Source organism: Pseudonaja textilis, chromosome 4 (assembly GCF_049901715.1).
Source record: "Pseudonaja textilis isolate UNSWEBS1 chromosome 4, rPseTex1.2, whole genome shotgun sequence".
Taxonomy (NCBI): Eukaryota; Metazoa; Chordata; class Lepidosauria; order Squamata; family Elapidae; genus Pseudonaja; species Pseudonaja textilis.
In genome coordinates, this window is record NC_141993.1 from 57158616 (window position 1) to 57182863 (window position 24248).

Here is a 24248-nt window from a genome sequence, read left to right on the forward strand (position 1 = left end):
TGTATGTCTCATATTACTTTCTTTTCATGAACAGCTGTGGTCCATCTTTTTCTTTTTTGGAGGATTTTTTTGTTCTGCACATTTCCCATTATTTATAGAAAAGGAATATATATTATTTTTATCCTGCTATGTTTAGAGAACTCATAACTGATATATCTGACTCCTTTTTTTCTCCTTTCCAGTCTCATTTTTCTAAAATAGATTCAGTTGAGAATGAATTATCCAAAATAACTCAGTTAAATTAACAAGCAAAAACTTACATTAAAAAAGTTAAATTTGTGAGTCTGCCAACTAAAAGAGTCAGGAATATTATAACTATATTTTTTGGGGATGTCATCTCTACCATCATTTGATCAAAACAAAGGTGTTGTCAGGAGGGACCTTCCTTGAAGAGATGAAAATGCCTTGATTAGAATGTGTGTAGATATTTTCATTGACATAATTTGACAGACTGCCTGCTACAGTTTTTAAGATGTTCCTTCATTTTTCTATGTTCATTAGTATTGCTATTTGTCTGTTTTCCTTCAAAAGGAGAAATTAAAATAGCCTAGAAAGGGAGAGTTATCCTCTCCCCTTCTACATGGCACTGTGCCTCATGAGAAATAATTATAGGAGAAATAACTCTTCATTCAGAACATAAATGTTTTTATTTGTCAGTTTGGGAAAATACTGACTAGCAGAATCTGCTGGAACACACTAAAAACAGAAAAGTCAGAACAGATCTCAGTAGTCCTCTATGCATTAGCTGTCTTTTTCTTAGAAAGGAAAGAGAATAGTTGAAAATTAATTCTTCATTTCTATCGACATGCTTGAAGAGTATAGGGTAACATTTTTTCATCCAGGATATTTTTCTCCTGTCAGCGTACATAATTTTATTCTATATTTCCTTTCAAGGAATCTAGGGCTTCCCACAATCTTATCTTCACAACAACTCTATGAGGAAGGCTAGACAGAAAGCTTGCTTTCCAAGTAATCCAATAAACGTCATTTTTAAATTATGTTTTTGAGTAAGCATAATGAAATTACAAAAGACAATTTATTGGAATAAAAGTTATATACATCTTAAAAATAAAAGGGGAACACTACTTTTTTACAAACTCAAAAATAAATTGTCTAAAAAATTCAAATGTTTAGAACGAATATTTTTACAATCAATTGGATACAACAAAATTATTCCTGTATAGTAATTTTCTTTGCAACATCCATTAAAAGAGTATAAAATTTAATGTTGATATGTTCTACAACTAAAACATGTGATAAATAATAGATCTAATAGATAAAAGTAATACTACATTTTAGGCCAAAATGTAGCAATGGAAGGACAAGTCATAATCATGTTTTATTGTTTCATTCTTCCAAATTCTTTAGAGCGTTCTTTAAAATGGATAATATTTGTGAAAAAAAATCTACTAATAACCACATTTTGAACTTTAGAATAAGATATTCAAAGTCATTTCAAATGTCACATGGTTAATACCACTTTTATATTGCTTTCAGTTTCAATTAAAAATTGATTAGGAACATACATAAGATGTTCCAAATCTTAATATAGATTTAGGAAGTTAAACAATCAGAATCAAACAGGTTAAATCAGAAATATATTGCCCCAGTAAGAAAAGCAGATATTCAAACACAGAATAAAGTATATCACAGCTTTTTCAATTTATATAAATAGGGATATGTATATAAAAGCAGAGAGGACCTATACAAAGAACTAACATTGGATGGAACTATTGCAGGAACTGGCATCAGAGTGGCAAAAGCTGGGAAGTATGGAAATTGTTGAATAGACTGCACAAGTACAACAAAATCCAGATATATTCTGAAGAAATAGGGTTATCCGGTGGCTTCTGCCCTTTGTGATTGTGACATGCAGACAACACATATGCACACTTGTCCTGGATCCCACCTATCAGTCTTATAGGTCACATTTGTCTCCGATAACAGTAAAAAAAATCCTTGATCTTTAAAAAAATCCTACGTCGTGTAAAATTGTGAATCTGAGGCATCACTTCTGTACATTTTGTGCTGTGGCAATATCAGAAACAGTTCTATAATCATGCTAATTTACATAAGTAGATGGGCATGATTTATAACGTGCTTCCAAATAAAATTTTAATATAAGGAGCTGTAGCACAAATGTTCGTTTCTATAATTTTTCTGCAGTATACTGACGCATGACTTGGTTTGTGGAGATGTAATCTGATTCGTTCGGGTAGATCCTTTATAAGCAGTATGAATATTCATAAGTATCGGACTTCTATTCAAGTAGGATTCTTTACAAATGTCAGGTACGATACGCCCTTAACTACTCTCGGGAAAGATAATGGCGCACTCGCTCTGTTCACATATCTGATTTGGTCTTCATTCACAATCTTTACAACTACAAAGTTTTTTTATTCGCCCTTCGGTTGTCCCACGGAACGTTTATTCCCCACCTTCCGTTTCGGTAGGAAAGCATTTACACGAGCACCTTCCCCTTTCGTTTTCTCTCCGCTTGTCCAAGCTGCGAAAGCTCAGAGATGCCGAGTATGAAATCAGCAATCCGCTATTGGCGTGTGAGTACGCTTCTTATCATCAGTCTGTCCTTCGAAAAATAATGTGTGAACAGAAGCGCCGCTTACTATTGTACTTTCATGGGTTAATAAGCAGGCGTAAGAAAAGATACCTGATGAGTTCGCATGCCATATATCTTTCCGTATCCTGCATGAACGCAGCAAGTGTCATTTGTAACCATGGTTTACGATTGAGTGACAAATACAAATCAAGCAAATTGTGGCTCATCAGGCAATAATGGCGTAACACTATTTGTCTTATAAGTGCCGTTTCCCTTTTACGGACGGGTGAGATGGAAGTTTTATGTAATCGTTTTCAGCCTCATGCTTTCCAGCGATGCTACCACTTCATCCACAGGTTATATGGTCATGTGTCCAGAGAAGGATGGCTTCCATAAAGGGGGAAAGGTCGATCTTACCTGTTCGTGGTAAAGGGGCGAGGTTGAACAGGGATTCCTATTCATGTGTTACTCTGTTAAAGATCACAGTCTGGTTTTCATTCATTCATTTAATGTACCTGGAGATTTCAAGGACATTAAAATACATATTTACTACATGTATGGGTCAGTGGTGAGATTCAAATTTTTTTACTACCGCTTCTGTGAGTGTGGCTTGGTGGGTGTGGCAGGGGAAGGATACTGTAAAATCTCCAGTCAGAGGTGGTAATTGCTGGTTCTCTGAATTACTCAAAATTTCTGGTTCTCCAGAACTGGTCAGAACCTGCTGAATACCACATCTAGTGTGGGTGGGTGTATAGTGTTTAGAAGAAAATGGCAAACATTTGTAATGTAATTGTTTATGAAGATCAATTTTTGGTAAACCTTACATATCCATACACGTAAGCATATTTCAAAGTTAAAAGCAAAATGGGATTATTATGTAAATGTATACCAAATTGCAGATTTAATCTGAAATTAATCTCCTTTTTTGATAGCAAACAGTTTAAAATTCCTGTTCAATCTGAGGTATATACTGTATCAGATAAGTTGAACTTTTATATTTACATATGTTCTTTGGCCATGGTTGTTTATGTGCACACAATATACTAGACTTGGCTAAAATGGAGCTACTGTGTTTTGGTATGCTGCAGAATAACGAAGTTTTTTTTTTTAATGTGTAGATCAAATTATTACTTAATTCTTTATTTGGATGCAATATGTCATTTGAATATAGCAATCTTAATTTTTTAACCTGAGTTTGGGGTCACATTTGGGTGAATCACTACTTTTACTGTAGATAGTTCAAATTTAAAGTCTAGGTGATTTACATTTCAATTTTGAAAGTATGCAATGAGATCATTATAGAACAGTCTGATGTGGTTTTAAATTAATGTTTCATGAGTATTAATATGGAACATTTTATCTTTTGAACAGACTAGGCCACCAGCATATTCTGTAAAAGCTGTAGAAATATTATTTGGAAAAAAATTGCTTCTCAAGTGTTACCAGTAGAACAATATTTTTCTTTAAGCATAATTTTTAAATACCCCCCAAATGGAGTACTGATGTTTGATAGTTTATGTAGAACACTTTTCATTTTGTTTTGGTGTTGACCAAAACCAAGAGATTTCTCTCGTACATATTATTTGTGAACATGTTTGCTACTCATTTTCTAAAAATACAATATTTAATGTGGCCTTTGTGATTTGAATGAGGCTTAAAAGTAGTTATGTTCAATATAAACTGTAACACTTTTTGAACAATTAGATGTTTCTGTCGTGACAAGTTCATCTTAATTGTGTGAAATACATGGATACTGTAATTCAATACCTCAAATAAGTTAAATTGGGAGGCAAGGTATGATAGCTTTAATATTTGATAAATTATGGTGTGATGCTGTTTTAGTTTAGTTTTGGCAAGCGTCTTTGATCTGCTGGCAACTATACTTGCTCTTTCCTTTAAAATACAAATATATTTGCTTTTTTAAATCTATTTTTGCAGATTTTTGAGAAATACAGCTTCCCCCCCGTTGCCTATGACTCTACCCATTTACCTTCTCTCAGTGTATTACCAGTTGCCTTTTGGTGGTCTCATCAACACCTGGATTGCAGATTGATTACTACCAGGTCTTTTGTACAGAGCAAAAAAGGTTTTCCCCCTTATAGGTCAAACTATGAGTGCTCTCCAAAGCCCCAAGAAACTTTAATTAATTCACCAGTAGAAGAAGTAAAAACAACAAAAGTGGACCATTTGGAGCTAGAAGAGGACAGAAGTGCTTATGTTAATTTGGGATTCAGTCCTGCTCAGATAACACAGCTATTTAGCTTGCAGCTGGATGTACCATTTCAATCAAAATTGACTGCAATTTCAGAATTACTCCTATTGGGTTTAAGCATTACCACAATACTAAAGACCCTAGAAAAGAAGCCTGAACTGCTGGGAATGTCACCCAAACATTTGAAGGAACGTGCGGATCTTCTGAGAAGATTTGATTTAGATGCAGGTAATGCTCCTCTTGAATTTTGCAGTTGCTGAATTGAGTGGATTGTTTAGTTCCAATTTGTTTAGATTCTGTTCACAATACATTTAGTTTTTCTGTCCTTTATATTTAAGGAAGTGTTCATGTTCAGTTAATCATATACACAGTCAATGGATATTCTTCAACTTGCTACAAATAGCTGCATATGTTTCTGGATCAATTCCTTAATCCACACTATGTTTCTTATATATAGGTGCCAATTGCTTGCCAAAAGAGAATACTAGAATATTTTCCCCACCATCATTCATTTCAGCATAACCTTTTTTGCTGCCAGAATAAATATTTGAGGGTTTCGTGGGCATCTTCGAGGATTGAAGGGTCTTAGAGCAGTGCTGTCACTTGACAAAATGGGATTATTTTGCCATATATGTACATACACACACACACACACACACATACACACACACACACTTCTGGGGGAAGATCCTAGAGTTGGGCTGATCAAGTGCTTTAAGCTTCTGTTATAATTAAACATCTGTTTTCCTATTTTTACATACATTCACATGCACAAACACACACACACAAAACATTTATACTCTGTACACTACTAAGGAATTGCAAGCAATGGTCAATGTGGAAATATTTTATGTTGAAATAGCCATGGTGGCACAATGGTTAGAATGCAGTATTGCAGGCTAATTCTGCCAATTGCCAGCAGTTCTATCCTGACCTGCCAAAGGTCGAGTCAGTCTTCCATCCTTCTGAGATCGATAAAATGAGGACCCAGATTGTTGGGGGCAATATGCTGACTCTGTAGACTGTTAGGGCTGTAAAGCACTATGAAGAGGTATGTATATAAGTCTAAATGCTATTGCTATTTTTGCACCGAAGAGCAGTAAATTAAGTACAAAAGTGGGATAATGTAGTAATGTACACTCAGAAATATTCCAAATGCATTATTTAGAGAGAACACGTGTAGACATTATGTGAAACACTTAGGAAAAATTATATCTTAAAAATATACTAGTTTGCTCTTAATATTGTTAGGGATACATTTGTCTGTCTAAAGACAAAGACGATTTTAGTCAGTGCTATCTTATCTCTTTCCTCTTATTTTAACAGGAAGCATTAACCAGGTGGCAGTAAATTTTCCAAGTATATTTACAGTGCCACACAAGAGAATAAAATCCCTAGAGAATCTCCTTAAAGAAAAATGTCTCTTCACAATGGCACAAGTATCAAAAATTCTACAAACAAGTCCACAACTCCTTTTAGAAGAGTTAAATGATGTTGAATACAAATTCCAGGTATTTTCAAAATAACTTTCCTGATGTCAGATTGCACATGGTGGTACACTGTTCCATTGCTGAACTTGAGCAATTCAAAAAATAAAAATATGCTTTAGGAGATTTCATATATTCCTATTCTCAGAATGTGACTTTAACTGTTGCATTTATCACTCCTTCAAATATTGCCTCTAACAATATAATTGTTAGAAAAATTGGTTCCTATGCACTTTTTTTGCTTATTAAAATTTATTATATGGATCCTGAGAAATATCTGTCTATATTGAATCTACCATATGATTTTTCTTGCTTTTGAAGATACAATGATGAAGACTTCGGCCTCATATCTTATTTCAGGAAAACTTACATCCTGATGTTTTGAGTTCACCGATCTTTAACTGTATTTTGCTTCTTGTCATTTTAAAAAAATGGAACCTTCCATTGCTATGCCTTTTTTTGGCCTGACAATTGTGGAAAATGGTACATGACTCATAAAGTCCAGGTCACAAGAAGTAATTGTCCCACTCCAGTCTGCCTTGATCAGACTTTATACTTGTGAAACTAGTTGCTCATGAAGTGGCACTTTTCTTCCTATTGGAGATCTTCAAATAGAGACTTGATTACCATCTTCCTAAAATGCTTTAGCATAACCTCTACTGAGAAAGGGCTTGGAGTGGTTATTTGGAATTCAAGCGCCATTAGTACCTGCTATCATAATTATAATTTATAATGCTTGAATTTTAACCTCAGTCTCAGTCTTTGTTTCAATTCTTTCACATCCCAGTTGATTCTCAGATTTAAAATAAAAGTAATAAAGTAATAAAAGCTAATTTTCTTGTACAGAACCTGAATAAGGATAGTTTTTTCTTGCAGGCTGCAAGTTGTGCCCATTTATATTAAGAGCATAACCTTCTTGAAACTAACAGACACAATTTAGTGTATTTCTGTGTTGAACTGTGTCTTGAGTTACATTCTTTGTAGTAGAATGCTATAGTGTTCATTCTTTCACTTAATCTCTGTTTTTTAGTTTGCCTATTTCAGGATGGGAATTAAACATAGAGAGATAGTGCAGTCTGGTTTCTTCCAAGCATCGCTGGCTGAAATAAACAAACGAATAAATTTTTTGGAGCGCTTGGGACGCTATCAAACTCCTGATAAGAAAGAACAGACCCAAATTGTCAATCCCAAACTGAAAAGTATTATCAGAGCTTCTGAACAGGATTTTGTGATTGAAATAGCCTGCTCCTCAATTGAAGAATATGAGGTCTTTAAGAAGTTGCTGGCTGATGAAGAGGAGCAGAGGAGGCAACAGGAGGAAGCAATGGAAGAATTCTCAGATTCAGAGAATGATGATGGAAGTGGTTCTGAATAAATTTGCATTTAAAAGTTTTTGCTATTTGGTAGTAGTAGTAGTATTTCTTGCCTTTTTAAGATAGGAAGGAGGGAGATGGGTACTTCTGATAATAGAGAAATCTAATGCTTGTGAATATTTTTAAATGAGTTATTAAAAAATGGAAGGCAGGTTGGGAAATCAAACTCAAACATCAATTCATAAATATGACTTTAAATAAAGTTTCTAAATGGTAGCCTTATTTGAAAATAAATGTTTTTTTAAATGCAATTTTTATAGCTAACTCCAGTAATCCTTTTATTCTTAAAAAAAAAAGCAGAATGACTTTGAAATAAATTATATATTTAGTCTAAAATGGAAAAAAAAACAAGGTAACTTTAATAAAATAAACCTTTTTTAGTTTATTGGTGCATTACATATGCCTTGATCTGACTACAGAGTACTGGATTGATAATGGTCCTCTTCTGCCTTAAGACAGTCTCTGGGGAAAACAGTCTGACAAACAAGGAACAAGCAATAAAGATCTTTTATACTCTTTGTCTTCTGCAGATACTATTTTAAAACTTAACTTTGGATTTTGAAAAATGTAATATTTGGCGCTATCCCTTCTTCCTTCTCTTTATTCTTGGAAACTTTAATATTCTAGTTAAAAGATGAGATGGTTCTCATAAGCCTAATATGTAGTGTAATTGCAGTACTGATGTGGTTGTTCAAAATACCAAGAATTTCACTTCCTTCTTCCTCTTCATGTAGTCTTCCCAACACACATTTTCTGCTGACCATGCTCAGTTTTCATTTCATTTATTTTTTTTCAAGATTCTGTCACAATCTGAAGTTTTTACACAGTAATTCTCTTAAGCCTGGTGCTGGTTCTCTTGTGTGCAGGTTGTGTTACTGTAGGGCACAGTGCCCTGTGCAGACATCTAAACATCAGAAGTAGAGGGAACAATACACCAATTCAACCAGGTAATGTAAATGAATGTGCAAGTATTTCTGCTGGCTACATTGACTGTAGCAGGGTTTTTTAAAATTGTAATTCTACATTTTTAATACAATCTGTGGCCCTTTAGTGTTGTGCCATCCCACATCAGGGAAAAGAATCACAAATGGATAGTATCATTCACAGCACACATAAATAACTTATGTTGGAATGTGGGTAAGCATCTATTGATGACTTCTAGGATTTTTAAATTTTTATTTATTAATTAATTTCTTATACCACCCATCTCCCCTACATGGTGACTCTGAGCACCTTAAAAGTTATAAAACAAGTAAAAATTAGTTAAAATATCAAAAGAATGAAGGAACTTTGGAACCGCTTTGTGCTATTTCTGCCAATAGCAAGGACTGTCTTTCAAATTAGAAAAATATCCCCTTTTCAATATGCTCCTCTATGCTAAATAAACAATATTTACAGCTCTTAAAATATGCCATGAATTATGTTGCAGGCAATGGGTATGCCTTTTCTGCAATAATCCAATACCTGCCAGAATAGTAATTTAAAACTATGACTTTCTGGTTGTATTGCTTTATAAAATACGATATATGTCTATTAACACAACCTTATCGTTTTAACTAGTCATACGACTCACAAAGGCTAGGTAATAGTAAGGCTTTTTGAAGGCTAGTCATCGTATTTTGCAACATAAACACCACTGAAGATGGATGGAAGCCTTTTTCCATCATCGGTATCAGAATTTTGTCTTTTAAGAATATCAAAGGAAATACTTTACGTATTAAACATTAAGATTTTTGGTAAAATTCTTTATGAAAGCACAGAAACCTTCATTAACAGCATCTGGAGGCTGAACAACTAAAAGTATTTTGGTTTTTCTAAAAGACAGTCCTCTATTGCTGCTATTGCCAACTTTTTTCTTATTCTAACTTCTGAAGTGCTAATAATTTGTTAGCAATAGTAATGAATTGAGGGAGTTGGCTGAAAAAAATGGATAATTTTTCATTTACCTTAATTTTGCCAAGGAACAACATATGGTTTAAGTATTGAGGATCAATTTCTGAGGCAATAAGATTTGGTTATAAAGAGAACACTTTTTTTTTCCCAGGACTCAGGTTTAAGGAAGTCCATAAATCAGATTATATGTCCAAATCTCAAATACTATTAAACTTGAGTACTGTTATGCAGGAAGCTTGCAAAAGAACTTTTACTCAATTTATATAATGGAATTAGATCCTATGATGGAAAGAAGCTGGAAATGAAAGTGAGATATTATAATCTTGCTGAAGACAAGGGGCTTTATAGTGAACATCTCTTGAACAAAAAAGATGGAAAGTCTTTCGTTCCAGCTGTCCCCCCCCTTTAAACAAAAATCAGTTGACATGATGAAGCTATTGTATCCTTGGGATGAGGTGGAGCCGAAGATACCTAGATTGTTCAGTATTGCAGGTACTGATGTGCTAATTCTCCATTTCATGCCAAATATTTGTATTTCGATTGTAAATTAATAAATGGATTTGTTCTCTATTCACATTGCAATTAAAATCTGTAGCAGATCACTGTTATTCAGCATTCCTTGAGAGCAGTTCCTTGGTAGTCCAAAAGCAAGTAGGATCATGGTGAGGAATTCTGTTGATACAACAACTCTGGCACTTATCAGTAGAAGACTTAATGGAGGGAATCTTCCTCTTCCATTTAAGGATTAGGACACAACCTTAAAATGAGAGACTGTTTTCCATCAGCCATTATCAAATAAGCACTATAGAGAGGCAGAAATAAAAGTTGCAATACAATATATTAAAAAGATGAGTCATACTGTGGCTGAATTAACCTGGAAAAAGGTACTTTGCAATGTATGAGAAAATGTACAAAGCACCTATCTTCAAACAGTTAAAACTGATGGATCCTTTGCAAGACTCACATGGCTACTTTATGGACTGTTCCTAATTGCATACATATATGCATGCAGCTAAAAACATCTTACAGAGTAACTGCATGAATAATCTGGTCGCTCTAATGATTTGAAAAGACACATTCCTATATAGTATGCTATGAAGCATTGCTTTGTTTAGCTTTGCTTAGCACTGTAATACATGCAAATATAAACATAATGCATAATATATATATAAATGTTACATAAAAATAAATGAATGTTGTCATGAATTTTCTTATGATGCCTGACTTTTTGAAATAATAAAGTCATTATTAGCATGCCTTGCTAATTCCATTGCATTTAAAAAATATTTTGTGGCATTCAGTCAATATAGCTACAGTTTCCTTCTAATGTTTGGCAGGCTATCAATATCTTAGAGGTTCCTCAAAAAGGAGATGTAAATATTTGCTTGTCAATGATGCTTTACCCATGGTTTAAGCTACGGGGAATTATAAAATGAGACTTGTTCAAGGAACTCTGATTTATCAAGTGTCTAAATTCCTTGATTTATCTAATATATCAGTTAATGGAACCATCGTTCCCATCCACTGCCCAATAAAGATACTTACCGTGGGTTTCAATGCCTGTTGATTTGTTTTCTGAAATAAGAAATTTTAATATATGACTATTTATCTTACACAGTAACGTAAGACTTATTTCTAAGTATTTCTTTATTCTGATGCTACTTAATTCCAACAGTGTGTTAGGCAAAAGAAGGGGCAAAGAAAAAACATATAAATTATTGATTATGATATTCAGGATCTTTCATAAGTAATTCTTAGAGACTGTTTGAACAAGCAGTCCCTGTGGTTTTCTTGACAAGGTTTTTCAGAAATGGCTTGTCATTACCTCTTTCTAGAGCTGAGAAAGAGTGATTGGCCCAAGGTTAACCAAACTGGCTTACAAAATCCAAATTGGCTGAAATCCCTCCTAAATTAACATCCAGGTTGTATGGTGTTCACCATATTATTAAAAATTATAATTGGTGCTATGAGAAATTGGAGGTTAGGCATCCTTAGGATTTCTCCCCCAAATAAAAACTACATTTGTTTTACCTGCTGAGTGCCTTATTTGTTACAGTACTCTCACAACTCTCTTTATAACAAATGTCCTGATGCACTTTGTAGACTCTTCTGTATCTGATAAGAAAACAAGCATATATCAAAGAATGAATGATGGAAAATTTGACCATAAAGAGGTATAGCGTGGGTTGGAAATGAAATCCCAGAGCTTAAATCCCTTAATTTTTTTTTTTTACTGTGCAAGAGTAACAATCCCCCAGTGCCCTAATAAAACTCCAGGCCACTGTCAAAAAGACATTACTCACATTTTCCCCAAAATCTCAGCAGAATCAAGCAACCAGCAATCTCCCCAAAATCATATTGCCAATTTTTGATGATGCAACCGGTGAAAGTAGATACTATCTTGCTATTTTTAGGCAGAAAAATGGTATTTGTAGTATAAATCAAAACTAGCCTTAATTCAGTGTAAAAGACATCTCTCTTCCCCCCCCCCCTTTTCTCTCTGGTCCTCCTATGAAAAAAAGTGAGCAGGCAGGTTGGAATAAAAAGCAGACAGCATCAGGAATAGCAAGCTGAAATCTGAAGTTTGATATGTGAAGAAAAAAGGATGGTCAAGACAATACTTACAGATAATGGCAGACACCCTCTTCCCAGACTGGAAAAGATTTTGTTTCAGAGTACAGCCGAGTACAAGTCTGAGGCACTTTTTTACAAGCTGGAGGGGAAAAATATGTACTGAGAACATTTCAATAAATAGAAATACATATTTGATCTAATTTTCTTTGTGCAAATCAGACAAATTATTCAGAGCAGTGCCAAGGAATTAAATTAAACTGTTCTTATGTGTGGAATATATCTTGAAAGAGAGATTTGAAGAGGAAAAAGGAAATCCACCAATAACAGAAGTACATGATACAACTTGATTGTATGTTCCTGCAGTTTGCTCTCATATAATAAATGATGCTGTACTAAGGAGGGTTGTATAGGATCACCTTGTAAGGCAAGAAGAGCATTTGTAAAGCATGTGAATATCATCTTCTCAAAAGAAAAAAATCTGGTGCTTTTTACACCCTCATTTTTATTTTAATTCTTTTTTCTTCTGCTCAATCATGTCTGGTTCTCCAAAAACTGCTTGGATAAGTCCCTGCAGTTTTCTTGGCAACGTTTTTCAGATGTGGTTTGCCATTTCCTGTTTCCTAGGGCTGAGAGAATATGTCTGGCCCAAGGACACCAAAAGTCTCCTGCTTTATAGCCTGATGCCTCAATCACTGCACTAAACTGGCTCTTATAGGTTAGAATTTTTAATAAAGTTCAGTATCATAATTATGCTAGACAAAACAGCCATGAAAACTTCAACCTTCCCTCCCAGTTACAGTTCTGTCCACAGATACATAATTACAAATTGTGCTGTGCAGACATATTTCCTATTTCCTAATAGCAACATTGAAATAATTCCATTCCATAAAGCAAGCTTGCAGCAATTCAATCTTTGCTCAATTTCTATCCATATATCTGTTTACAGTACTTAATTATGTAAAATAGTCCAGTAGCCATGTCTGTAGTCTCTTTTTTCCATTAAAAAGATGGACACCTATATTTTGTAAAAATAAGAGTAATTTGAATTTATAGCAGACTGGATCACCTTCAATGTCCTCCTTAATTCACTGTGACTTACTCTAAGGTTAGATGTTTCATGTTTATCAGAGTTTAAATACAAACCACTTCTTCTGGACTGTTCTTGGTGGCATAATTTCATTTCATTATTTCATAATTATTCATAAGTTTTTCTTTTATGCATTTGTAGCAATCATATTACAATTAGATTCCATACGTAGAATCTATATGTACACAAATCTTACTTCCTCTTCCAGAAATGTATTTTTTTTAGTTCATGGGAAAAAAACATAGACGTATAACAGACTGATGTGTGAACAATACTTAGCGTTGGTTAATGGCCTATATTAATGGATATATCAGTTCCCAAAGTCTGATGAACATTAAAATTACGACAAAGGCATGGGCATATGTCTTCTTTGGGTCAGAAAAAGTTTTGTCAGTACTGTAGCATATATTTCCTACAGTCCATAAATCAATTTCTTCCTCTATTTACCAATGCAGATTTTTAACTCAACTTCTCCTTCCAGCCTATGGATAAATTTCTATGCAGTTTTTATTCTGCACTGTTAAACACCATTTCTAATTCTGTATGTAAGTTTTTCATCCCTTTTAAAAAGAGGAGCAACACTTGCATATTCAGGCAGTTTCCTATTACCCTCTTTTTTCTTTCTTTTGCTCCTTCTTAGTAACATGCGGCAAAATTGTTCAGAAAAATACACTTTTCTCTTAACTCACCTAGTTCACATAATCTGCCTTTGAATCCTGGAATACAGTCACAATTGTATGACACTAAGCCAGCAACACAGGTCCCACCATTTTTGCAGAAGTTTATGGAACAATTCTGCCTCTCACCTGGTAATGCAAAGGGAAGGGTGTAATATTCTGGCTGTTTTTAAGATTCTTGATAATCCAGTACAAATCAAACATTACTTAAGGTTGGAGAGGCAAGGGGGTAATCTTGGACCATCTCTATCTCCTTTCTTCAAACATACTTTCTCTCTTGGTACTCTCAGGTTCTGACAGCTGCGCTGCTAGTTTAGCCCGACTAGTTGATTCCTCCACATTTTCTTCCACTTTCACGAGAGCTTCTGGTTCTAGAAAAAGCAGGCAAGAATATATTTTAACCAGAAAGTTTGTGCTGTGTGACAGAACAGAAAGCCAAGAAGGGAGGGTGAACAGTACATACGTGTTTTCACAGAAACAGGTCTACTTGGAGAGCTGCTGATTTTAGTAGTGATCCTTCCTCTGCCATCCACTAGTTCTGTAAATCTTTAAAAAACAGAAAACATTCAGACATTCCCATTTGCAAAGCTGAAATGATGTGCAACAACTTAGCACCCCATGCACCTATGGTTATTTTATTCTAGTTTAATTTATTGTAATCTAGTTTCATTCTTTACCTGGGTGTTAGTGAGGGTTCCTCGGGGACAGAGTGCTCAGCAAGCACATGAAATTCTGGTAGGAAAGCTAGGGGCACTTTGTTTCTCAACAACCGGGGATGCCCAGTTTGGCTCCAGCGTCTTTCAGAGGTGCCATCTTTCTGCACTAAATATAAGACACAATAACAAAACTGGATGAATGGAATGTAAAAATCTGGCTACCTCGAGGCCTGTCTCCTTTTTAGCAGGGTATGCCTACGCCACAATCTTAGTAGGAAAAAATTCAAAGTATGCTGGTGAATGTTACTGTAATTAGGATGTGCAGATGGTAGAATTACGCCTTTCCTTTTAGGCCATTTTACCCAATAAAAATCTTCCCAGAAGAGAACAGATTCAGCAAAGGAGATCTTCCTCACCATAAAAATAATCTTGGACAGATATGTTAACTTTCCTTGAGGATGCAGTCACAACCAGATTTATTCTATTCCCTTCCCAATTATTTATTTATTTATTTAAAATAATAATAATAAGATACTCAATGATTGATTTCCAACAACTATTTTTGTTTCCTTGGTAGCAGCATGATGTGACTTTAAATCAAAGGCCAAGCAAGACATCTAAGCCTTTCATTTGCACATCTAAGGAAACAGGATGCAAACACTGATTCTTAGGTTTTCTTAAAAAAATCTTGCTTTTATCACAGAGAATAGAAATAGAAATAGCTGATCATTGAGTGCATGAAGGATATAGATAGACAGATTATTGAGGAAGGTAAACAACAGCAGTACGGAGAATAATGTGTGATCTACACTTACAGGCTGTAATGTAAAGATGGGCAGGCTCACTCATCACTTGTCCTTGATCAGTATTTTGAGCAGCCATCACAGATAAGCGATACCTTTGACCTGGGTTCAGGTCACGCACTGTGTAGGAAAACAACTTTCCATTGGGGACATAGCGGCTCTTTACACTCTGGCTGGTACTGACATTGATGATGTAACCTTCCACGGAGCCCACAAGAGGTTGTTCCCAAGTCATCTGGACAGAGGTGGCTGCAACTCTGGATGCAGTGAGGTTTCTAGGAGACAGAGGTCCTGTTCAGAGGGAAGAAGGAAATTTGATTGGAATTCTTTTTAGCTGCCTATCAAATAAATAGTTATGAAAATGGGGGAACCTTCAACATTAGTACTAGACTCACTTCTCTGCTTTCTTAAATGAGCAAGCAGCTTCTGAAATTCACTAGTTAACTGGCTCCTAGGATTGCATTACCTTTGTGCCATCTTTTACATTCGTATTCTCTCTCCTCCCTCAACCTTGTTCCACTCATAGGAAAGAAGGCATCCCATGTGTACTATGAAAGAATTGCATACATTTGGTTGCTGGTCTTCACAGCAAGAAGTATAGAAGAGGAACAATGTTCAAAGTAGTTTAAACTAGAGATGGATGTTTAACTCATTCCAGATGAAATTATGGAGTTAATTCATATTTGAGCCACCCTTCTGCATCAACCAAACTAATGATATAATGTATAATTAAGCAAGAAATCATGCACAATGAGTGGTAAGGGTTCATTCCAGCTGTATACCATTGACAAGCAAGGTAGGTCATTCCCTCCTTTACTTTCCAGAGTCTTATTTTGGAGGAAGTTGCATGAAGAACAGAGTTTAATGATTTTCAAATTGTGGCTTTAACTGTTTGTTAGGGGTTATTTCCTCTTTAGCAGTATTTTGAAGCTAATGCCAGCTATTAAATGGCAGCATTCTCTCTGTACAATTATGTGTGACCATGAAGAGCAGTAGTAGTTCAGGATAAAAGTTTGTTCATTTTTTTATATGTGAGGGCAAGGAAAAGAAATGTACTAGAGTTCAAAAAATATATTTTTCCTGCTTTATAAATAAATGATCATTCAAATCATAAACTGTGCAAAGTTTGGTCAGATGCTCTCCTATGGTATCATCTAGGGGGCTACACTTATATCACTGTTTTGCTCTGTTGTTTTAATTGGTTTATGAACTACAAAATGACAAAGCAAAAAGCAAGCAGAAAATGTTCAATAAAACTCACGGGTCCAGACATAAAAAGGAGATGTAGCAAAGCTCTCTGTGGGATTATCTTCATTACTAAGGCCACTCAAGGTCCACATGTGGATAAGATACTTCTGTCCTGGTTGCAGGTCCCTTATGGAAGATCAGATATGATGAATAAATCTTAACCAGAGAGTTAGGGTTACTGATAGAAAAAAAACACAGTTCCTTATTGACCACTGATGAGTCAGAAATTTAGATAAACCACTCAGTCAGATGTATGCACACAGCTGTTCAATATAAGATAAATACTTGAATCAATGCCAGTTTCAATTTTCTGTCACAGAATGCTTCAATTGTCTTTTTAATTTGAGAAGTTTTCATATTTAATTTAATGGAAATAAAGGTGGATTCAGACAGATAAATTTTCCCTTTCTTTTTGCCACTTGGTCTTGTTGATTTGTCTTCCCTTTCCCATCTTTATTATGGATTCAAGAGCTAATTTTAAAGCTAATTTCTTGATGAAGTGTTTGTATACTGAGGTTCCCAAGCTTCATAAAAAACATCTAAGCAAGAAATACAATTGCTTAATCTCTAATCTCGACTAGGCCTATGGAAATAATCTGGTAGTGCTCCAATAAACTCAGAAGGCCTTTGAAGTAGCTGTGCCAACTTTCCAGTGGCTATTCTGAGGCTTTGAGGAGTGGATCTATATGAGTGCTTTGCTTATTAAATTGTTTACCCTGGCCTAATCTTTGGTGCTCTATCAAGCCAGCTGTTTAGCTAAGTTACAAAAAACCTCTCTGGACTACTTTTATTTATTCACCACTACCTCCCTTCTTCTATTCCATTATATCTTTTGCTTCTTGCTCACCAAAATGTGTATTTGGTCACAGTATTGTTTAATTCTACAGCATGATCCTCAACATCGTCTGGCTGCCGTATGGACAGGCGCACCTTGCTGACTGTGGCATGTTTGAGTTTATGAAGAGCCCATTGCACAGTAATGGCTGTGGAAGTCACATTGGCTATTTCAAATCCTTCTACTGGGTGGGGTCCTGTGAGGATGAGAGAAGGGAAGTGCAAGAGATTGTTACAACTCACTACAATGGACAACACACCCACTTGATCTTCCTCAAGAAATATTTTTCTTGTTTCCTGCTAACACAAATGTTGCTCTGGGACTTAGAATGCACCCTCCCTCTACCTCCTTTGGCAGTAAACTACATGGTGTCTTGCAACTGTACTGAAAGAAAAGCATTTTATTCTATAGTAAAGGGTCTCCCTCAAGAGGTTCTGACACTCTTAATTATCAAGTATTTATTTATTTGATTTATATCATTGCCTATGTCCCCCATTCAAAATCCCAAATCCTCCAGGCAATGGGAAAGACCCTGAATGCATCACCTGATAAAGTCAAAGCATAGATGTACATTTAAGTATCACTAACATACTGATACCATTCCCTGTGTCAACACATGATCTGACCCAGCAGCTTCACGTAGACCAGGGATGTCAAACTCAATTTCATTGAGGGCTGCATCAGGGTTGTGTTTGACCTTGGGGGGCTGGGGTGGGCATGGCCAGCTTGATGTCACTTCTGTTGGGGCACCTATGGCAGCCTGAGTGCTCTGCCAGTGAAAACGGGCTCCCCAGCCCCATTTTGGCTGTGATGGCTTCCTGCAACCCTCTACCAGCTAAAACGGAGCTCAGGATGGCTGCACGCAGTCCTCCATAATTCTGTTTTCACTGGCAAAAGCACTACGGGCCAGTCCTTTGCTGTTTCCAGTGAGGCCCCGCAGGCCAGCTCTAAGCACTCTGTGGGCCGGATCGAGTCCCCGGACCTTGAGTTTGACACCCCTGGCATAGATGTTAAAAAAGAATGGGGAAAGAGTGAAGCCATGAGACACCCTATAAAAAAGTAAAGTAAATGGCATATAGAAAGGATGCAGCCACAATTTATACCAATATCCAGGAAAATCTTAGTTTGTGGTTTGTATTTGAGACTAGCAACAAGATAACCTTCTCTGCCTCTGGAATTTGTTAATTTTTTATTTTTAAAATTAAAATCTAATTTCTAAATGTTGATTTTTGAACTTTAAAAAAAATGCTTTTATATACGTACCAATAATTCTCAAGTTACAACCATTCCAGTGGTGGGATACAAATTTCTTTTCTACTGTTTCTGTGGGTGTGGCTTGGTGGGCGTGGCAGGGGAAGGTTACTGCAAAATCTCCATTCCCTCCCCACCCCACTAACCTGATTTCCAGCTCCGTTCTCCTGTGCAGGGCAACAAAAGAAGACCCAGCCAATCAGCTGGGACTTGGGAGGCAGAGAATAGATGGGGGTAGGGCCAGTCAGAGGTGGTATTTGCCGGTTCTCCAAACTACTTAAAATTTCTGCTACCGGTTCTCCACAACTGGTCAGAACCTGTTGAATACCACCTCTGAAGCATTTTTTGTGTGACTATCTGAAATTACAACTGCACTGAAAAAAGTGACTTATGATTGTTTTCCATGCTTACAATTCTTGCAGTATCTCTGTGGTCACGTGATCAAAAAATCAGAAGCTAGATTCACTTAACAACCAGGTTGCTAACTTAACAATGGAAGTGATACACTTAACAGCTGTGGCAAGAAAGGTCATAAAATGACCCATTTAAAACTCATTTAACAACTGTCTTGCTTAGCAATGGAAACTTTGGCTCAGTTATGGTTGTAAGTTGAGGATCACCTATCACCTGTATTGTTTTTTATTTAATTATTGTACACTACCCAGAGTGACTTCTCATGACATGGGAGGCTACATAAATTTCATTAATAAAGATACTTCATGAATGCACATGGTTATTCTTTTACAAAGCAAACTCTAGCTCTGCTTCTTCCAATCTGATACTTTACATTGTGGTTAGTATTCCTGATTTTCTGAGAATTATAATTTCCAGACTTCTGGAGGGGGACAGATATTCTCGCCAGTCAGTCATGAGCATAACAGCATAGAAAATGTACATCCATTAACAACAATACCATCTATTCAGCAACTTTCTGAGAGCTAATTTAGTGCTATGTAACTCACATTACAAGGGAAGTCCCAGAAACAAATGTACTAACAGCATGTGACTTTTATATATCTTATGCATTCATATTCTAGCACAAGGCACAATACCACAGAAAACTAGTCAAATTTTAGCTGCATTACCCGTAAACAATCAGTCCCCCAAATATTTCATTGACACAGCAGTTCTATTAATCTAACTGGTTCTTATTCTGCTTTTTGAAATAACAACAGCCATAAAATAGATCAGAGAAATATCTGTACTATTAGGGTTATAAAGCAGCACAGTTAAAACTTGAAAAAGCCTTTGCCCATAAAATGTTTTAAGAACGTTGATACAAGTTAGTGAGATTGATATAAGCTAGTATGTTAGTATGAGAACAATGCAAATAAAGTTTGTCCACATTAAGAGCTCAGTCCAATTCCAACAGAGCTGTCTGAAATTTTTAGAGAAGATAATACTGCAGAATGGCATTTGTCTTCTCTTAAGTTCCCAGCTCCTTCAACAGTTTAAGAAATATATGCATGGTACTGCAGGCATTTATTAAGTGTCACATGTGCTCAGTATTAAGGTCTACACCAGACTGCAGGTAGCACCTAATACTTAGAAGAAGAGATCGAATCAAAAGTCTTATTTAATTGTGAACATTAGTAATGATACCATTGTAAAATATTAAGAAATATTATGAGTCATCCTTTTAGGTAGTTCTTTTCAGGACTTATCATTCATATCCTTGAGGAAGAAATACTTTCCTTTGTTTTCCTAGACTAAAAAAATCTCAAGTTTAGTGGCATTGCCTAGGATATTTAGTATATTGCTTCATGTGTGCTCTTACTTTAGAAGGGTGGAATATGCTGTCTTTCCATTACACTTAATTTATTCTGATGTACCAAATTGCTAAAAACCAGGACAGAAGAAGGGAAGAATTACAGATTAATAGGTCAGGAGCTTTCAAACCAAGAGGCCGAGCTTAAACAAAGTCCTCAACCTTGGATTGCTTTGGAGAAGGTTGAGGAACCAGGTCAGTGAGAGATCTGCTCCTTTTCCTTGTCTTTATTATATTAAGTAGCACAATAGAGGGGGAGCTGTATAATATAGCATAGAGTCTAGTCACTGAAACAAGTCCTAAATCCAGAGGAAAAGGAATCGGGAGTCGAGAAGAAACAAGTCCTAATGCAAACAATGGCAGAGCTCCTCACAAGTATACCAAGGATCCTGCCCTCATGACAGAGCAGGGAACATGAGTAAATAAAAATGATAAAATAGCGGATAAAAATAGAATAAATCATATAAGAGAAATCACATCAAAGCTAGGCATTGCTAGACTTCCAGCTAAAGGAGTAAGATCTTTAGAACAACAACAACGAAGCAGCAGCAAGGCCCTCCTCTAGCTGAGACCCAATTCGGGCTTTTTTTAAAAATACAGCTAAACCATAGCTGAAATATAACTAAAAGTGGATTAGTGATCACACTGCAAAAATTTCAAAAATGTGAAGGGTTTAAAAATAAAAATAAAAATTTGAAGACTAAGATATGATAGAAAAATAGCCTTAAAAGCAGGTAATAATTAGAATAGGTTAATTTAATCTTAGTTAAGCAGAGAGCCTACTTGCCTGCTGCTCCCATCTCCTCTCATCAAGTCATCCGCATTCTCGATTAATAGGTCATTTAATAGACTAAAAGTCATTTTACTCATATTAATTTTGTCTATCCAATTAAAACACTTTAAACCATATTATTCTCTACTATTCTATTAAATTCTACTCTTTAATATTATCTGGAATTCCCTTCCCACTCTCAGGGCTATTTATTTCAAGACTCTTCTTTGAATTTTTTTTAAATCCCAAATACTAGTGTCAAAGACAAGTATGAAACAGTGAAGCACATACAAACTTTGTAAATAATTTGTCCACACATTCCATACCTTTAAGAGGAGTAATCAAAATTAACTTTCTTTCTATATTCAAAGGACACTAGTAAATTATCAAGCATGATAATTCAGGTTCTTTTAATGGTTTTTTTTTGTTTATTACAATTAAAGAAATCAAAATATCACAAGCTAGCAAGCAGCAGCCAATTGAATCTTTGTTGGGAGCATTTTAAGCACAGTCTGAAAATTCAATTAATCTGAACTAATTCAGCCTAAGATTACATCATATAGAAGAAATATATATAATGAGAGCGGTGATGCCTGATTATAATTTTGTAACTGCCACTGCAAGTTATTTGCTGCAACTTTGACTTTTACAGGCTGTGGTTATAAGGTAATATATATTTGGAGAACAAGACAAGATTAATGCAGCATTTTTCCTTTTGTTTCTATGCTACTTGGTTCATTTCCCACTAGTTATAGATAAACATTCCTGTGATAAACAGCATGTCTAAATGTAATAATGCTAGCTTGGTATAAAGGAAAATTCTATTACAAATTGAAGAATGGTGTCCCACTACTCTTACTGTACAGCTTTCCCCAACCAAGTGCGCTTTGTTCATGCTAGTTGTAGATTATGGAACTCTAAGGGAGAATAGCCAGGTTCTGGAAGGCTGTTATATATGTTAAGGATCTTGCACAATGTTTTGAGGATCCTTGAGCACTGCTTGCATGGCATTCTAGCTACTGCAGCCAGGCATTTCTGCACCCACAACTCTATTCCTCTAAAGGAGCTACTCACTAGTACGAGTGACGAGCATGATGGGCCTGCTGATATCATTCTTGTTATTCGATTTGCGTTTGACTGAAAAGACAGAAATATTGTAGGCTTTGCCGGAGGCTAGTGCCCGCAAATGGTGGGCAGCACGACTTCGGTCCACATAATCAGTCCAGCGGTAAGAGCCGTCGAAGGATACGTACGTCACGGCGTAGCCATCAATCATATGCTTGGCAGCCTGGTCCTTGGGCGGGCGCCAAGAGATTGACAACGCATTCTCCTCCACTTTTTCCACCTTTAATGACATTGGTGGCAGCAGCTCTTCATGGTTTCAGTGCCAACAAAAAGAAGGAAGAAAATAGAACTCATTTAAATGAGGTAGTTTGGTTTTCTACTGACTAATTTCTTTCAGACAATTTCAGAATATGCAGCTATATTGGAGGCACCCAAGTTTGAGTACAGCCATTTGTTATATTTTATGTCGGACTGCTTCAAATTACTGCCATCTTAGGAGTCTCCCTCTCTCTCCCTCCCCATCCCTCCCTCCATGAGTGTGTGTAAATCGTCACAGTTGTAGCAATGCAATCAAAGTACCAGTCAATATGTATGTCCATCAGCATCACATGTATATATAAAGAGATGGTCTTTGTTCTGTTGTGACTATCTTAACCTTTTTAACACCTCCCTCTCTGAATAACACTGTGCCCTCCCATGAAAAGGTTTTCCTTCCCATATTTCCTTCCCCAACTTTACAATATACCTGGAAGGAAAACTGAGAAACAAAAGTCAAATAGTGGGATTCATCTACCTTAGAAGAATCAATGAGATGTTTTTGCAATTACAGTACCTATTCTAAAACCAGTGACCTTTCCTAATGAAATTCCATCAAGCAATTGAAATTGTTGAGATGAAATTAGGAAGGAAATTTTCTTCATTCTTCCCAAATGAAGAAAAAATGAGGAGGAAAATGTATGAGAATGACTAATGTAGATTCAGCTTTTTAGTTTGATTACCTTTTTCACAATTCCTGCCAGTGTAGCCCACTTTGCAGGTGCAGATGTGGGATTCATTAGTTGGTAGACAGTAGCCTCTATTTCCACATGGATTGAAGAAACAGGGATCACTAACTAGGACAGAAGGACAAAGCAATTCATTGAGAACCACAGTTTATACAGAAGAAAGTGAAAATGTTTGTAAAGGAAGACTGAACTTCATTAAAATGTGTATATCTATTCCTTTTACTGTCTTGGAAAGTTAGTAAGTACCTTTGATTTGCTAAATGCCCTTGCATTTCATGTTACCTTACCTGACTCACAGTGATAGCCAAAGAATCCCTCTGGACAGACACACAGGTAAAAGCCACTGTGACTTTCACAACTTCCTCGATTCCGACATGGATTTGATTTACAGGCATCCACTTCTGGGGAGCATAAATACACTCACTCAGATATCTGTAGGAGGTGTCACATGGAATTAAGAAGATGACTCTGCTTCTGGTGGATAGCCCTTTACAAAGATGTCCGCTCTTATGTAATCTACACTCAGTACCCCATAATGACAAAGTGAAACAGCATTTTAGAAATGTCTGTAAATTTATTGAAAAGAAAAAAACCTGAAATATCACATTGGCATGATTATTCAGACGCTTTACTCAGTACTTCGTTGAAGCATCTTTGGTAACAATTACAGCCAGGAGTCTTTTTGGGTATGACACAACAACCTTTGTACACTTGGATTGGGGGGTTTTCTGCCATTCGTCCTTGCAAATCCTCTCAAGCTCAGTCAGGTTGGAGGGTGACCGTCAGTGGACAGTCATTTTCAGATCCCTCCCAAGATGTTCAATAGGGTTCAAGTAGTCAGGGCTCTGGCTGGGCCACTCTAGGACATTCACAGAGTTCTCCTGGAGCCACTCCTGTGTTGCCTTGGCTGTGTGCTTAGGATCGTTGTCATACTGGAAAGTTAACCTGTGGAATATGTTTTCATTGAGGATATCCCTGTACTTTGC

General features: G+C 36.0%; 2 protein-coding genes across 6 annotated transcripts in view; one reads left to right on the top strand and one right to left on the bottom strand.

Moving 5' to 3' along the window:
- Positions 1-2477: 2477 nt before the first annotated feature.
- Positions 2478-7662, top strand: MTERF4 (mitochondrial transcription termination factor 4). 2 transcript variants are annotated; one of them, XM_087933154.1, is made up of 5 exons: positions 2478-2558; positions 3497-3520; positions 4496-4997; positions 6096-6280; positions 7287-7662. In XM_087933154.1, the coding sequence occupies exons 1-5, from the start codon at positions 2523-2525 to the stop codon at positions 7629-7631; spliced, it is 1092 nt and encodes a 363-aa protein (XP_087789280.1). In that variant the 5' UTR covers positions 2478-2522; the 3' UTR covers positions 7632-7662. The 2 variants fall into 2 exon arrangements, with proteins under 2 accessions (XP_087789280.1, XP_026557252.1); XM_026701467.2 differs by lacking the exon at positions 3497-3520.
- Positions 7663-7991: 329 nt separating this feature from the next.
- The window catches only part of SNED1 (sushi, nidogen and EGF like domains 1), a 74437-nt gene continuing 58180 nt past the window's right edge, over positions 7992-24248 (bottom strand). For 2 of the 4 annotated variants that reach the window (XM_087933152.1, XM_087933150.1), the window contains 14 exons: positions 23550-23663; positions 23257-23370; positions 22268-22564; positions 17415-17598; positions 16581-16693; positions 15332-15610; positions 14538-14682; positions 14324-14406; positions 14130-14231; positions 13873-13989; positions 12148-12235; positions 11554-11637; positions 11068-11097; positions 7992-10324 (listed from right to left, as the gene is read on the bottom strand). In XM_087933152.1, coding sequence (XP_087789278.1) covers positions 11076-11097; positions 11554-11637; positions 12148-12235; positions 13873-13989; positions 14130-14231; positions 14324-14406; positions 14538-14682; positions 15332-15610; positions 16581-16693; positions 17415-17598; positions 22268-22564; positions 23257-23370; positions 23550-23663 — 1742 coding nt within the window. In that variant the 3' untranslated portion in view covers positions 7992-10324; positions 11068-11075. Of the gene's footprint in view, positions 10325-11067; positions 11098-11553; positions 11638-12147; positions 12236-13872; positions 13990-14067; positions 14232-14323; positions 14407-14537; positions 14683-15331; positions 15611-16580; positions 16694-17414; positions 17599-22267; positions 22565-23256; positions 23371-23549; positions 23664-24248 lie in introns of those variants that run through there. The other 2 variants (XM_087933151.1, XM_087933153.1) reach the window with 2 other exon arrangements.